General features: G+C 44.8%; 1 protein-coding gene across 1 annotated transcript; it reads right to left on the bottom strand.

Annotated features, from left to right (window-relative positions):
- Positions 1–988: 988 nt before the first annotated feature.
- On the bottom strand, positions 989–15,516 carry LOC121627140 (bile salt export pump-like). Its single transcript, XM_041965828.1, has 28 exons — positions 15,438–15,516; positions 15,270–15,288; positions 14,454–14,483; positions 14,316–14,367; positions 13,932–14,236; positions 13,708–13,795; positions 12,867–13,000; positions 12,608–12,779; positions 12,173–12,297; positions 11,914–12,088; positions 11,409–11,522; positions 11,192–11,302; positions 10,979–11,104; positions 10,349–10,552; positions 10,093–10,263; positions 9,213–9,414; positions 9,027–9,090; positions 8,497–8,617; positions 8,155–8,322; positions 7,914–8,018; positions 7,459–7,620; positions 6,455–6,658; positions 5,514–5,755; positions 4,885–5,041; positions 4,413–4,610; positions 3,163–3,369; positions 1,628–1,774; positions 989–1,189 (listed from the first exon to the last, which is right to left on the bottom strand). Exons 1-28 carry the CDS (start codon positions 15,514–15,516, stop codon positions 989–991), a joined length of 4,083 nt encoding a protein of 1,360 aa, XP_041821762.1.
- Between the last annotated feature and the right edge of the window lie 1,408 nt (positions 15,517–16,924).

Here is a 16,924-nt window from a genome sequence, read left to right as displayed (position 1 = left end):
AAAAGCATAGTTTGACATTTGGGGAAATATACATATCAATGCTAATGTGAAGCCACAGCTGCGGTTGATTAGCTTATCTTAGCCTTAAGACTGGAGGCAGTGGCAAACAACTAGCTAGCTCTGGCCAAGTTAGCACTTCAAAATTAAAAGAAATTAACATGTTATATCACATTTGTTCACTCTTTACACAAACATAAATACTTACTGGAGCTATATGCTATATATGTTAAATAGAAGTGCCAGGCTAACTGTTTACTACTGTTTCCAGGCTTTATGCTAAGCTAATCACCTGCTGGCTCTAGCTTCATATTTATCTTCTCATCTAACCCCTTTTACTGTACCTTGAATGACGTAATGATGTATTTTGTATAAACCACTGATTTAATGATATGGTATTAGATATTTATTTATATATAAATATTTATTTTCATTTAAAAAGAAGAACAGATTTTCTATATTACAATAAGAGTCCAGGAAGTGATCTGTGGAGACTTTGCGTCATGTTTGGACATGAATGCTGTAAAACTATTCAGGCTGAATGCAGAATGGTAGTTCAGCTCCTTCATGTCTGTTCATTTGTGTTCGTGAAACCAGTTTAAAGGCACACTACCACTAACCAAAGGCTGGTTTGGTGCAGGACAGTGTGGGATACTCTTAGCTTTGACTTCCTGTACTGCGCTCCAGACTGCAAATGTGGGTACTGGAACAGAGCCAGTATCAAAGAGATAGACAGACAGACAGACAGACAGACAGACAGACGATGAGTAACTACCTTAAAATGCCCCCAAAATAATGTGTATAACTGAACATCACCCCTCTCTTCATGACAAGACCCCTACCTGAAATAAATACTGCACGAGTGAATAGGTGTTTCTTCTTTTTTTTTCATACTTTGTGATCTAAAGTATGGCACGTACAGCAATAACGCTGCTCCTTGCATTTGTTTCTCTTGGCTGCCTTGCTAATTGTCTGCCGTTTCCCTGAGCAGTTAGCTGATTGGTGCTCCCGTGGTAACCAGCTTGTAGTAGGCTCCCTTCAGGGCCATGAGCTGGTCGTGCGTTCCCTTCTCGATCACGAAGCCCCTGGACATGACGGCGATAATGTCAGAGTTCTGGATGGTGGACAGGCGGTGGGCGATGACGATGCAGGTCCGTCCCTCTCTGGCTTTGTCCAGGGCGTCTTGCACCGTCTGTCACGGGCATAAAAACACACACATGAAGCATCGCTGAAGGGAGGCGGAGCAGAGACACGAACCTCACAATTACAGCAATTTCACAAAAATCATGGGTTGATTGCTATCATTAGAGTGCTTCAGTGGCTCAGCGAGCTGCAGACACCTCTTTGTCCTCAGCGTGCTTCAGCCTTTTAGAGCAGGAGAAGCTACTGCGTGGGCCCACAGACCATATTCATCTTAAAGAGGCTCTGCTGGAGCCTTGGTATGAACTGTGAGCTGCTGGTGATAATAATAGCGATGATGAATGATAAAGACGTTAATGATAATAATAATTAACTGCCGGCTCGCCTCTCTCTCCGAGCCCGGAGAATATCAAGCAGCTGCACCGTACCGTCGCGTGGTTTGTTGACTCAGCGAACGACGGCGTGCTGCTCGCAGCGTAATGAAGCGTACCTTCTCGCTCTCGGTGTCCAGGGCCGAGGTGGCCTCGTCCAGCAGCAGGATCTTGGGGTCACGTATGATGGCCCTGGCGATGGCGATGCGCTGCTTCTGACCGCGAGACAGCTGAGAACCCTGGGCGCCGACGTTCGTGTCGTATTTCTGAGGCAGGCGGAAAGAAGAACATCCATATCAAATGTCCAAAATGTTACGGCGAGTCATATCCTCCTTTGGACATCTTTATTTATCTTGAAGCTGAAAACGCCTTCACTAATTTTTTTTCTCTGAGTTCATAAAAAAATCAACAGGCAGTGATGACTGTTATCTGGATTCAGCTGTGGAAGCAATAAGCAACAGCAACAAAATGTCATGAGGCGACACCCCCCCACACACACACACTTTCATCTTCAGACCTCTCTTTCCTCCCCGAGGCTCTTTATTAATGGAGCTTTCCATATGTCGCCCTCAGACTTTCTCACCTCTGCCCGTCACCTCGGACCGCGTGCACAAAACATCCGAAGGCTAAACGTAGCTGCTAACAGGCTGAGTTAAGAGAAACTTGCCTGAGATCAGTGCTGCACAGATACAGAGAAAGGCAGGCTGATCATAGTTTATTGCAGATTCATTGTTGTCAGTGTAAATGTCACTGATAAGCAACAAGACATTTCAGCACAGAGATGCTAAACTAGGTCTGCTTTGCATGGCTTGTCCACCAGGCAGCACCTACAAGTTTAGACTGTAAAACGTTCCACACACTACTTATCTTTGTCACAGTTCTTTAATATCTGAAAGCTTAATTTATTCATCAAATTACAACTGTGCTCTTTTCCATTAGACTGATTTAAATCTGTTACTGCAGTTAAACCTTCAGTAACACTAATATTGGTAAACCACATGTCTCCAGGCCAAATTTCTGCTTTTAGATCCACATCAAATAAATTTCATCTGATTTAAAGTCACGATTTCATTGATTTCTAATCCTAAAATAGAAAGTTGTGTCGACTGGGTTTGTTGACGTCACATAACTTTCACATCCAGCTGTTTCCCCAAAGCTGTCAGAACCAATTTCAAACTAGTGAATGCATCCAGAGAGCACACATACTGTAAATCAGCCAGCAGATTAGTCTCTATTGATGAATATTTTATTCCACATTCACAGACCTGTCCCCTGCCTCAGCAACCAATCACTGTGGACCGTCTCTCAGCGGCTCGGTAAAAGTTGCCCTCAGCAGATTTGTGAAAAGCTCTTAAGAGGAAACTCTGAGCTGGAACTTTTAGTGGCACTGAGGACTCCTAGTGGTGAGATGAGGTACAGCGTGAAGGTCACACTCACCTGAAAAGCCACACCTGTCCCTCATCAACCCCAGTGTGTATGTACAGCATACCAGCCTGTCTCCCATAACCTGATCCCAGATCATCTGTGTTCTGTGCACGATCGCTGCCTCTGCCTGCTGACTGACTGCGGTCAACCCACAGAATAAACCTCCTCTCAGCCTCACCTGCTCTGCCTCCACTCACCTCAAACACCCCGAACAGAACGTCCACAGTACCTCAGGGAGCGCCATGACAAAGTCGTGCAGCTGGGCTTTCTTGGCGGCGGATATGACCTCGTTCATGCTGATTTCCCTCAAGTTGTCGCCGTACTTGATGTTCTCTGCGATGCTGCAGTCGAACAGGACGGGCTCCTGGGACACGATGCCAATCTTTGAGCGCAGGAAGGGCACGTTGACGCGAGTTGTGTCGTGACCATCAATCAGCTGCGGGAAGAAATTGATTTTGTCATTAGAAGAAAGCAATCTACTAATCAAAGACCGGAAATACAATCGACCTAATGAGTCATCATAACACCATCTCTGCTCTAATTTCTCTCCAAACTACGCAGAGGTGATGCTGTCCTTCTTAAATCTCGGACAGAGAATCAGGACGACGCGTTTCCAAACCACTTCCAACTCAATTAAGGCCATTTGAATCTTGGCAGGGATTCCTCACTGGCACAAAGGCAAACCTCCATCCTGGGTGGAGCGCCCCTTTTTAAAGTAAACCGCAGAGTCAGCATAAATGTCTGATGGATAAATGACGTCACATAAGAGTCAGAAATACTTCAATCACCAAGTCGCCAAATGTCCAGCAATTATTCTTTGACTTTGACAAATTACAGGTTTTACTTTTATACAGTGAAGGTACAAGTGCGCCTCGTGAGTATAAGCTGAGAGTACGTATGACTTATTCATTTCAGAATGAATAATCTGACATTTCCATAAAGGTCAGCGCCTGCTCTGACAATACAAAGTTGGCTGTTTTTAAAGTCAAACCTCTCGTTTGCACGTATCCTTGTTGAAATATGCAAAGAATTCTCCCGATCCTTAATGTGCAGGTTTATGTTTTTCTAAAATATGTCATGTATCAGAATCAGCGGTGTGCAGTGCTTGACTTTCAGTGGAAAAAAGATGACTGACAGTCATCATCTTATACACTTTAATATGGCTAACAAGTTAGCAAACAGTTTCCTATTATCATGCATTTGGAGTCGTGTTTGTGTCCACCTGGCAAATGTCAGTCCAATAATAGTCTCTCCTTTGAGCTCTGTCTGTGTGCATTGTATATATGTGTGTGTGTGAACTCTTAATCTGAAAAGCAACTCGTTATTATAACCTGTTAAATAAATGTAGAGCTGTAAAAAGTACGATATCTCCCTCTACTTGCCGCAGCCTAAAGCAGGACCTGACAGCTGTACCATTTACAGTGTGTACTCCATACACTCGGTGTACGTATGCAGTATTTAGCGGCGTGTCCTTCTCACCACTCTGCCCTGGTCAGGATCATAAAACCGCTCCAGCAGCTGCACGCTGGTGCTCTTCCCGCAGCCGCTGCTGCCCACAAAGGCCAGCGTCTGGCCGGGCTTCACGGACACGTTCAGCCCATTCAGGACCTGGATGTCTGGCCTGGTGGGGTAGGTGAACTTGCAGTCAATGAAGTCAATGTTCCCTTGGAAGTTATCCTGAAAAACACAGCGGTGGGAGGTTAGCTCAGAAGCAGGTTACATCTTTTAAATGTGCTTGTTATTCATTTTTATCTACAATATGTGATAAAATGACTGACAGTCCTTCCTTATCTCCTCCTTCTGTCCTTTCATGATCGATGTGAAAAACAAACCCAGCAATAAAAGAATGATAAATCAGTCTTTGCATCTGGATCCATCGTCTTTGTTATACGCTCAGTGTGCAATGTGGCATCATAGCACCTAACACATAGCATAGCAAATGCCCTCATACCCATTTATCTCCCTTTGCGCTGTAGACGCTGATCTGTGGCACGCGGTCCAGCAGCTGGAAGAAGCGCGCTGCTGAGATCTTGGCTTTGGCGTAGTCTGGCGTGTAAGACGAGGCTCTGCCGAGGGCTGTGCCGCTGGTGACGACGGCTGAGATGACCCTGCAGGAGAAACCAATGTAATGTAGCTTATCTGTTTTTACCTCTGCTGGCTCACCACGGGGTCGGATACTTTTTCCTCCTTCTTCCTTCTACAACTGATTTTACTGCTTTTGAAATATTTATGAAATCAATACTCGGTTTTGACGCTCTTGATGGTTGGCATTTCTCAGCTATAACAGTTTACACTCTGTAATTACCTCTATAGAGTAGTTTTCATTAGCAGCAGCAGAGTCCGCAACTCCCACATGAGATTCAAAGAGCTTTCACACACAAGAGATTCACAGGAAAAGATTACAGAATGTGATCCAGCATCACTCTTGTGATCTCACTGATACCAGTTATTGCTCACCCTTCTTCAGCTGTGTCAGAGCTGTGTTAAAGCTACTGCTAATGCTAACCCAACATTTCCTACTGGTGGTGGGCCGCACTTATGACGAGGAAGCACAGAGAGCTGACGGCCTTGACCTCTCACCTGAACACCAGGCTGAAGTGGAGCCCCTCCTGTCGCACCAAGTAACCTCCAAACCTGTAGGAGGCGGAGTTGGTCAAGAAGACGATGCACTGGGAGAAACCGTAGCAGGCGCCGTACACGTTCGCCTTCTTCAGGGCCGCTCGATACGGGGCGTCGAGCTGGGCTTCATACATGTCCACAAAGTTCTTCTCTTTCCCCAGGCCTGCGATGGTGCGGATGTTGTTTAGCGCCTCACCGGAAATCTGCCAAAAAAAAAAAGGACTCGGGTTAAAAAAAAATAGAAGCTGTATCTAATTCCTGTGTGTTTTTAAATGTGTAACAGAGAATAAGATATAGATAAAGTATTTGCTCTGTTCTTATCCATATCCCATTTTATGCTGCTGCAGTAAGCCATTTAGCCCTGTAGGGATCATTAAACTTTCCCCTAATCGACTTCATTTGGATGGGTGAGGTTTACTGTATCGGCATGATTAAGATAGCGAAAGAAAGTTCATAGTAAATTTACTTCAGAATACTTTTTCTTTGATTGTGAACTTTCTTGCTTTCACTGTATTGGCCTGAGGTCGTCTCCTCTGTGTGTTTCAGTACCATAACTGCATTTTAAGCATGGGTGGCGCCAGCTGGAATTGAGCCTGACATTGTTAGCTCTGCTCCTAACTTGCCAAATTACTGGAGCCCCTAATAAAATGCTTTTGAACCGAGATGTGAGTTGAGCTGCTGGGCTGTAGAGCTGTTCTACAGTGATGAGGAAGAGCTGAAACCTGGAGCCTGAAATAGACACTGCTGTTAAGATGCCTCGTATCTCCTCAGTCAGTCAACTGAAAGTTTCGCAGGATTATTGAGATGATGCTTTTGTGGCATTTTGTAACAGGAGACTGATAAATAGTCACCAAAGACAGAATAAATGCGGAGGTTTGCAGTACAAACCAACAGTGTCCGACCTGTCCGGCGGCCTCCATGGCCTGCTTGTCCTCCTTAGCGAACCCTGTGAGCATCTGAGCCTGGAAGCCACCGGACAGAGCAATGAACGGCAGGAAGCAGAGGATGACCAGCGTGAGCTTCCAGCTGAAGTAGAAGGACATGAGGACGGCCACGCCGATGTTGGTCAGAGAGTTGACGATCATGCCGATCTGCGAGCCCGTGGCCTGAGAAGACGAGCGGAAAAGAAGTCGTGTTACTCTACTGAACTCGATCGTCACATGAGGATACCAAGCAAAATTGATTTAAAACAAAGTAAAGTTGGATTTTCAAATAATAATAAATTGTCATTACATAATGTATCACAGTTAAGGCCAGAAAATGCAGCCAACACAGTTTCCCTATGAGGGCAAAATGCACAAAATAAATATTTTTAGTTTACCCCGTAAATTCAATTAAACTTTATTGTCATTACATTTGCCTACAACTAAACATAGTATATAAGCTATGAAGCTAAAACTAAATTTATAATTGTAGGTTAATTTTTATGTTGATTTCAATATAAACATATAGGCTAACAGACAGCTAACAAGTGCTAACAGGTGATAGTATCATGGTTGGGTATGAGAGGAGCATCCTGGAAAGGCTCAGTCGCTCACAAGCGAGGATGGAGCGAGGTTCCCCACTTTGTGAACACATGATTGGATAAAGGAGATTAATACATGGACTCAGGAACACTTAATAACACCATTGTCTGTAAACACAGAGCTGTAGGTGTTATGCCAATAGTACCATATGAAAATGGTCTATGTGTTTAATTAGTTGCTGTCGTGACTCTGCAGGATGTGAGCACCGTCTTTAATAAAATCACTTTAAATCAAAACATCTTTTAAAACCAGTGGCCTGCTGTACTGGATACAGATCTCACCACATCAGCTTTTTAAATAAAACTGTAACTTTATCGCTGAAAACGGGACTGAACGACTTTTCAGAGTCCTTATCTTTTTAGACTGAGGCTGTAACTCACTCCTTGAACTTGCGATGCGTCAGTTGCCAGACGCGTGGTCAGAGCTCCGGGGCTGTTTCTGTGATCATCAAACCAGCCGATCTCTTGCCCCAGCATGGCGTGGAAGCCGAGCCGCCTTAATCTGCGGGTCAGCAGCTCCCCAGACTTTGAGAAGGCGTAACTCTGGTGACACACACGCAGGAAGCATTTCTATTAAATCCAAAATACCACCACAGTGATGTAATGCTCCGTGAAAACGTGTCTTTGCCATCCCTCTCCAGCAGGGGGTCAGAACTCATGACTCAATTATAAAACACCCCAGCAGGATGTAGGACAATCTTTCATCCAAAGAAGGCGCTCATTTTCCAACATAAAGGCGGCCTCTTGCAACTTTCCCTCAACCTTGAACGCAAGCAGGGGGTAAAAGGCAGTAGCAGTAAAGCAATCAGTCACGCTAAAGCAGACTGCTACTCCACCTGCAGCATCTGGGTGAAGAAAGAGACCACGCCGACCATGACGAAGAACAGGCAGATGCTATCGATCTCCTTCCTCTGAACCGCAGGATCTGTTATCGAGAAGGTCTGTACACACATGTACAAAAACGCGTTAATGCAGACCATCATGCACGTACAAACATAAGGAGCATACATATAAAAACACACAAAATGGTCCAGTACAGTGATTGTGTGTGTGTGTGTGATTAAAATTGGACCTCACCGCCAAGATCTGACTGAACAGTAGAGAGTAGACAGGGTTGACGCCTCCATTAATGGCAGCTCCAAAGGATCCAAACAGCATGTAGGGCCACTCAGGTATGTTGTACTTCAGGATCCTGGCAACTGGAGCAGGCTCCACAAGTTCATCATCGTCCTCTGGGATGGCGTTCTGAGCATTAACGCAGACAAATACACATGAGCAGGAATATCCAGGAAGAGCTATTAACTGTGAATGCTCTCTGAGGGTTGATACAGAAAACAAAAACTCACTGGTGGTTTTACACTCTTGTTTCAACCACCCACATATAAAAATGCATGCACACACACACATACACAGACAGACCTTGGATTTGTCTGCCTGTGACACAGCGTAGGCTCTGGGGCCAAGCTCTCCAGCAATGGAAACAGAAGACTCTGGGATCAGATTGGACAGCTGAGATCGGGACCGCTGGCGGATCGAGGCTCTGCACGAATAAAAAAACTTTCCAAGTCAAAAGATGGTTTGTGAGCTGCTGTATTCTAAGGACACGGGACTATAGTCTCTGCACTCGACTGTTGTTCTTGCACTCATTACTGGATGCTTGTCAGGGTGGTGACAGAGGACCTCAAGCCTCCTCTGCTGCTGCACCATTTGTAAGTGGCTCTGGAAGATAGTGTCAGCTGAACGCTCCGAATGTCAGAGCAAATTTAAAAGGGTAATTACGTAAATGAAGGAACCAGTTTCTGGCATGACACAACTCCATTTCAGCTGCAAAATGACTGCTGTAATAATCCTGTTTAGATGCACAGTCAGGACCACGTAAATAGATATTGTACACAGGAAGCAAATGAGCAAGTGATTAAAGGGCAGGAGGTAATGTGTTTGTGTGATACCTCAGGCTGGCGCGGTAGCTGCCTTCTCTGGAGATCCTCCCTGGCTCTCCATCCTTCTCACTCACTAATGCAAGAGATGCAATAAAGGAATCAGTGGACCCTTAAAGTCACTATATGCGGATGAATATCTCTGAGAGCAAGCATTTAGCAGAATGGAAGACGTCCTCCCCCTGAAGCTGGACCTACTTTGTCGAGCCTTCTCATTCAGAGCCTTGTCTCCTTGGCTCTGCAGGGTGACGAGAGTGAAGTAGACGCCCTTCCTCTCCAGCAGGTCGTCGTGTTTGCCCTTCTCCACAGCTCGGCCGTGCTCAAAGCCAACGATCACGTCGGCGTTCTTTATGGTGGACAGCCGGTGAGCAATAGAGATGGTGGTGCGACCCATTCGTACCTACGACCAGAGCAAACAGATGTTGTTCCATACACTCCTAATAGCTTAATAATCCTTTTTATTCACATTATTTCAGTATTCTATAATAACGCTCTTTGCTAGCTGTGAAGTGTTTTCTTTATCTTATTTTATCATTATGTACCTTCACTCATTTGTAAGTCTTATTGTTTAAAATGCAGCAGAATTTACTCCTCCAATTATATGAAATTAAAATATTGATCTGCACTGCACACTCTGTCCTGGTTTATCCATTTCTATACTATGAATTGGTCAATTTGCTTCTTTTTTTCAACACTGATGCAATGATCTTTGTTGCATGTTTGTATTCTATTGAATGTCTTTATCCTGCACCTCTAATGACCACATGAATGAAGGGCCATTTGTTTCTTTAAAGCTCTTTCTTTGAGAGCTGTTTCTTAATGCAAAACACCACCAATTTTACACATCAGAGTCCAGCTGCGGCCAGCTCCAGGCTACATTAGCCACTAATGGCATTACACAGTGGAATATATGAATTGCATTGTGGGTAATACACCTGGATTTGACAAGGGAGACGACTCTTTGGAAATCTCTGGTCCTGCTGCACCAATTTTGATTGTTAATTTCGTTACTTTGCACCAGTGTTGTTTGTATGTTTAAGCCTCTATCAGGAGCTAATTCATCACAGACTTCACTTACTTTGTCCAAAGCTTCCTGAACTATAGCCTCGCTCTCGTTGTCAAGCGCGGAGGTTGCCATGTCCAGCAGCAGGATTCGGGGATTCCTGACCAGCGCTCGAGCGATGGCGATACGCTGCTTCTGACCGCCGCTCATCTGACCTCCACCCTCACCCACCAAGGTGTCGAATTTCTGTCAGATTTGAAATAGTGGGGAAAGCTATTAGGTGGCTGCTAAACGTGTGCGTTTTTGCACGTGTCATGTCCTGCTGCTTCACCTGCGGCAGGTCCATGATGAAGTTGTAGGCGTTGGCCTCCTTTGTGGCAGTGATGATGTCTTCCATGGAGACGCCGGGTCGACCGTAGCGTATATTCTCAGCAATGGTGGTGGCAAACAGCACAGGCTCCTGCTCCACAATGCCGATCAGCGACCGCAGCCATTGGATGTTCAGCCCTCTGATGTCATGGCCGTCGAGGGTCACCTGAGATGGAGGGCACAGAGAGCAACCATCAAATTGATGGATGATGTTCTTGCTTGACGTTGTGCTTTGCTGTATAATGTGTGTGTGTGTGGGGGGGGGGGTGTTTTTTTGCAGCAATGCTAGTTTCATATAGTGCGTTTGTTAGTTTTGTGCACAGCCGTCATTGTGCTGTAAGTGGCTATTTCCCTCTCTAGAAGCAGAAGGGAAGGAAATAAGGTGTGCAAAGACCTTTTATTCCAGTAAAAGTGAATAATGAGGCTGTTAGGACTCATTGGCTGAATAATGAAACAGATTATCATGTACTTCTATCACCCTCGGGGGATGGTTATTTTTGAAATGGCTGGAATAAAGCTTTAAAGGGAGGGGGCGGCAGCCAGTGTGTCGAGGGACTCTTTAATCTCAGGAGTTGACAAAAGTCAAACCGACCATCCCCTCTTGAGAGTCGTAGAAGCGCTGGATGAGCTGAATGGCCGTGCTCTTCCCGGCTCCGCTCGGACCGACAAAGGCTGTGGTCTCCCCTGACTTCACTGCAACGCTGAGCTGGTCCAGGATCTGAGGAGAGATCACATGACAAAAGAGACATTGAACATTTCTGATGCTGTTACCAGAAATTAAATTCTACCCTCAGTTAGCAGGTACCTTGACTTCAGGTCTGGAGGGGTAGTGGAAGGTCACGTTGTGAAACTCAATGTCTCCCTTGACCCTGTCCAGCTTGTATCCAGCCTCAGATAAACAATCAATCTCAGGCTCCTGACACATATGAAAAAGACACTTGTCAACAAGAAGCAGTGATTTGCTGTGAAAATAAATTCTAAGGATCAGAAACTTGCAAAATTGTAACATCAGATATTCTCACTCTGTCAATAGTCTCAAAGATGAGGGTTGCAGCTCCACGCCCTGCAGCAAACGCCTCCAGACACGGGGAGGCCTGCCCCAAGTTCATGGCTGCTATCAAAACACCAAAGAACACCTGGAATGAAGAGGTCAGTGTATTATAGCTGCAATAACCTGACAGGTGCCATGTTGCACATGCACGCTAGCCGTGTTTTTCAGTGTGGCAGATTCAGATTTGCACAGGATGACGGTGGAATTGTACATGTGATTATTCTGAGCTTTGTCTGTGTATGTGATAAAACCCGAATAAAGGAAAGGGGGAATTCAACGAGTGCTTATAAGAGATGAAACACCAAGAGGCTTGTAAAATCTTCCAGTCACAAATTAAACCAGACGCTCAAATCCAACAGGAAAAGGCTGCTCGGATGAGCAGGAAAAGTTTTACCATCGGCTTCTGTGCTAATCTGTCAGCAGCGGTTATAATAAACCAAAAAAGCACAGAAATGCATGTTTTGTCAGTGTGATACCTGCAGTAGCGTGCCTGGTGTGTACTCCAGAGTGTCCACCACCAGACTAGAGCCATACCAGAAGGCCAGTGCATAGCACAGGAAGATGATCAGCCACATGTATCCGGTGAAAAAGCCCATGATCAGACCTTTTCTGATGCCCCAGCGCTGCGCTGACACCAAGTTCCTGTCATACCTGTCGACGAGGAGTGGAGCTCACCTCAGCTGTATTCACATGTGGGAAAAAGTTTATCTTCAACTTGCATCTGGCAGATTTTACCTTTGCACTTCTTTTAACTCTCCACCGAAAGCAGCCACGGTCCTGATAGACGAGAGGACCTCGTCGGCCACAGCTCCAGCTTTGGCGTAGGCCTGCAGCTCCATCCCCGTTAGCTTCGCCACAAACTAGAGGAAATACAGAGTCAAGCAAAGGTGGCGGAGAAGACGAGACAAAGTCAAGTCAAGAGGGAGAGGTCAAGTCAAGAAAGTCAAAAAGTCAAGAGAATTCAAGTCAAATCAAAAAGTTAAGTCAACAGAGTTCAAGTCAGGTCAAGTCAAGAGAAATCAATTCAAGTCCAGAGAAATCAATTCAAGTCCAGAGAAATCAATTCAAGTCCAGAGAAATCAATTCAAGTCAAGAGAAAATCAATTAAAGTCAAGAGAAATCAATTCAAGCCGAGAGAAATCTATTCAGTCAGGACAAATCAAGTCTCACCATAGCCATTAAACCAGCTCCAATACCGATCAGTGGACTTGCTGCGACAATGACAAGTGTTAACTTCCATCCTTTCACAAAGCCAACGCAGAAACCGCACACAAACGTGGTGAAGCGCTGCAAAAAAATGGCAACTTGATCCGCAATGGCATCGTTGATCTTGTTGATATCACTGTAATACAGATACAACCACTGTAACACATACAATACTCCAGAATGCTCCATGAGACGGAAATCGTGTCGCCATCGTCCCACTCACTCTGACATGCGAGTGTTGAGCTCCCCTACGGACGTGCAGTCGAACCAGCCGATCTCCATCCTCATCACTTTGCCGAAGTACATCTTCCTGATGAGCTGAATCTGCCGGGCAGCGGCCGTCACCCACAGGGAGATCTGTTGTAAAAGAGGGGCCATGCTGAGATCTGTTTATTGTCTGATATACAAGCAAGAAGGTTAGGAGGATGGCATCAGAGCCCTGACCCCCTGACAAAGGATAAAACTTGAAACATCTAAAGGGGCGCTTCCCTAATTTAGTCTCAGAAAACACTTTAAGTGCAGCTCAGTTTTCCTGTCTTGTAATATGTTTTGTACGTTTGTTGAATGCAGCACTGAGATCCAGTTCACTAAGAAATTTTACCTCTGCCTGCATTTAATTCAGCGTCATTTAGCAGGACCTGAACAAGAGAAGTCTCTGTGCTGTGTGGTCTAAATCGAGAAAACAATTGTTCACGGCACAGAAGGTATTCAGCTGTTAGAAAAAGAGCTTTTTCAGTGATTTTACTCTTAAATGGGAGGTTGGATAAAAGCCTGTAGTTGTTCATTCGTTAGGTGTCGAGATTGTTAAGAAAGGCTTAATAACTGCAGTGTTTAGGGACTGTTGGAAATAGCCTGAGAGAAGAGAAGAGATGACTATTTGCAGAAGATCTGTTACCATGCAGTTAACATCATTTAAACAAAAAAACAACAAAAACGAGCTTGCAGGCAGAATCCAGGATCCAGGAGGAGGCTTTCAGGTGTTCACAGTCAGACCAGATCAAATTGTGCCGAGTTTAGTTGGATGCATGTCTTTGTATGAAAACAATGCCGAGTTCAAGACCAACCTGGAAGTATCCCAGCAAGAATACAGCTGCTGCAATTCCAGTATAATAGAAGGCAAATTTAGTCATTTCGTATTCAATGTCGAGAATCCTGGAAGAGAGCACAGACACAGCAAATGAATCATATATGAAGACTGCAAAACTGCTCAGACACTTAAACACAGATGAAAAACTTTTCAGTGGGTGTTGAAAGAAGCCACTTCATGCATTTCTCACAGCCCACTTACCCACACGACCTGACCGGCAGCGGCTTGAGCACCTCCAGCGTCGCGTTGTCCATGAGGCTCCAGTGTGACTGGTTCAGCAGCGGGACCAGGCTCGACGCCACCGTCTGGTTCTTCCACTGGATCGTGTTGTTCACACACTCCTTCCTGACGTCGCTCAGCTCGTTCAGCTCGATGTCGTAGTCGATGAAGGTGTCGGTAAGCAGGCCGAACACCAGCAGCATGAGGGGCTGGGCCGAGCCGTGCAGCACCGCGCACACGCTCCCCACCACCATCATCAGCATGTCTTTGCTTGTGGCGAAGCGGAACTGGGCACACGTGTGAAAAACATACATGCAATAGCACTCTCAAAGGGTAAGAGATACATGGAATGAAAAGGTCTTTTACCAGCTGGAAGAAGCCAACTCTTATGGCTGGTTGCTCCTCATTTGCTGCACCTCTGTTTGGAATCAAGGGACAGTCAGTTTGTAAATGAGGCGAATGTGAAAAAAGCAGCCACAGCCTGTATTGCAATGGTTTACTCACTTCTCCTTGTCCTTGGAAGATGTCACCGTCCTGCATGGAAGAACACAGAACCCGCCGTGAGCCGCTAAACACGTCCCAACACCCTGCAGCACTTTCTTAAAACGCACGCTTAAGAAATGCATGAGGATTTAAAGCATGGATGAGCCTGAAAGATCCCTTTGACGTGAGTTACTGCTTAATAGATCGTCAATGGACTAACTTCATGCATGTACATCCACTTTAATTTAACTGATGATCCATTAAACACAGTGGCCCTGGAAACTTAACACGCCAGGCCTGTTTGACTGTGTTTTCTCATTGGCCTCAGTTCATGCATTCAGTCATCAGAGCTCAAGCATTTACTTAAACACACTGTTAGCCTGTGTTTTGTACCCTTATTATATACTGATTACTGTTCTCTGAACAAAATAAATGCATGTACACTGGCCTCAAATACACACAATACATATATATATACACAAGTACACATGGCCAAGGTCACTGAACTCCACTTTCTTGATAACTGTGGTTCTAGCTACTAAATGTCGAGTCCCCCCCTAGTTAAGGTGATGAGACAGCTGCTTTTTCAATTTGCCTCATGTTTTTAATCATCCTGGCTCGATGGTGGCTGCACTTCAGTTGTGACGCCATGCGCAGATATTAGAATACCCCTAACCAGTCTGATGTTTGCACAACATCCATGCTGACACCAAACTCCAGAGGAAAAACAGTGGTTTCTGCAGATGCATATTACTTATAAAAAGTTGTTTGTGGATCTGAAAACAGTGATCCGAGGTGATCTCCAAAAACACATGAGATACTTCAAAGAATACTTACATGTAAGAGTCAGCTGGTTCTGCAACAGGAGAAGAGAAAAGAAATTCAACTTTTTTACATTTTACAGCTGGAGCTGACAATTTTTTTATTCAAATAAAAAATTGATCTCTGTATGATTTCATCATTTTGATTTGACTTTGTACAGGATTAAATATAATATTGCATTACCTTCGTCTGAAAAGTCATAGCTGTGGTTTTCCTGTCCCAGCTTCTTAATGCTTTGCAATTTCACTGATCCAGTCGGCATGTCAACTTATCTAGGAAAAGCAAAATGAAAGCGCATTCAGATCCAAAAAGCAGAATAATTAGTGTATGACAGTCATCTCGAAATTTAAATCCCACTTGAGAGCACGTTTATTCTTTTTAGCAGGCAGCCACTTTCAAGGAAAAATAAAAAGGCTTTTGACTATGAGTCCGCTTAAAAATGAGACCCTTACCTGCACGATTCCTTTTTTTAAGAGAAAACTGTCTTTTTTATCCTTGACTGACAGTAATCATGAGTTCACACAGCAGTAGCAGCAGCCCTCCTGCAGCAAGCATCCAGACATGCAGTTGTGATGTCCTCCGGCTAGTTGTGGTCGTGGCAGCTTGTCGGCACGACACACTGTGTGCCGTGGCAGATATTCACGTGCTCTTATTGAACATGATTGGGCTTGGTTGGAACTCAGGGTCAGGGTGTTTAGTTTGAGGGTAAGTGTCCTGTCGGTTTATGCTGCCGAAAAGGCCACTGACCCCTGCGTGCAAACATTTCGCTGTTTCTGCATCCTCGCTAGCTGAACGTGGCTGATGTATCCTCACAGGTGATAGCTTTAATTGAGAATTATATCATCTGCTTTAGGTGTGAAATCAGTTGATGAGCCATATGCTAAAGTGCTCTTTGTGTATGGCTTGAAACATGGAAATCTTGTCCGGTTGTTTCCTCACTTGGTGCAGACGCCTCTGCTATGGTACAGTGGATTATTACGCCAGCTTGCCTGTCAGCCAGGCGCATAATACTAATAAAGCAGGTGCAGCAGAACCCAAACAGTTTCAGCACTGACAAATGATGTTTGGAGTGTTTGGACTGAAAGGGCTCATTTCTCTATTTCTCAATGATTTGTTGGACCCTGAAACCTCATAAGGTCCTGATTAGTGTAGGGATTAATAGGGTTTAAGCGACGAGCGCGGCTTTAGTTACTTGATGGCTCGAGCAAACTGAGAGCTGCCCTTTAAAAACGAGGCTGTTACAGCTTCAGTGGAGTAATAACAATGGCTCTACCTGCAAGTAGCAGATCACTTCATTTAATATTACAGTTGGGATTACTGTAGTGTTTTAATTGCACTGCAAAAGAAATCTACAAAGCCAAACAGCACAAGTGAACGAGAATTGAAATGATCCTCAAAAGTGTCAAAAAAAGTCAGAAAAATAGAAAAAATCAGGTGTGACTTTCCAAGGAGATCTAAAACTTTACTCTAATATTGTAATAAATGTGTCTAATGGACATAAAGAAAAGATTTAAGTGCTGTTTTTGTTCTTTGAGTGAGTATCGTGGCTATCTCTTCTTCAATAGGCAAATTGGGCGGCAGTTGTCAATACAAAGTGTGTGCTGACATTCAGACATTTTGTTCGAGAGGTCGTTGCCCTCCTCCAGCTCGACTTCCTGCTCAGCCTCAAG

This window comes from Chelmon rostratus, chromosome 24 (genome assembly GCF_017976325.1).
Source record: "Chelmon rostratus isolate fCheRos1 chromosome 24, fCheRos1.pri, whole genome shotgun sequence".
Lineage (NCBI taxonomy): Eukaryota > Metazoa > Chordata > Actinopteri > Chaetodontiformes > Chaetodontidae > Chelmon > Chelmon rostratus.
The sequence above is the reverse complement of the archived record's forward strand: the minus strand, read 5'-3'. Positions and strand labels throughout refer to the sequence as shown.

Excerpts from the sequence above, each read along its gene's own strand:
- LOC121627140 (XM_041965828.1), bottom strand. The coding sequence starts at position 15,516 with ATGCCGACTGGATCAGTGAAATTGCAAAGCATTAAGAAGCTGGGACAG. Across the intron at positions 11,105-11,191 it reads CCTCCAGACCTGAAGTCAAG|ATCCTGGACCAGCTCAGCGT; the intron begins GTACCTGCTAAC and ends ATCTCTCCTCAG. Across the intron at positions 5,756-6,454 it reads CCATGGAGGCCGCCGGACAG|ATTTCCGGTGAGGCGCTAAA; the intron begins GTCGGACACTGT and ends TTTTTTTGGCAG.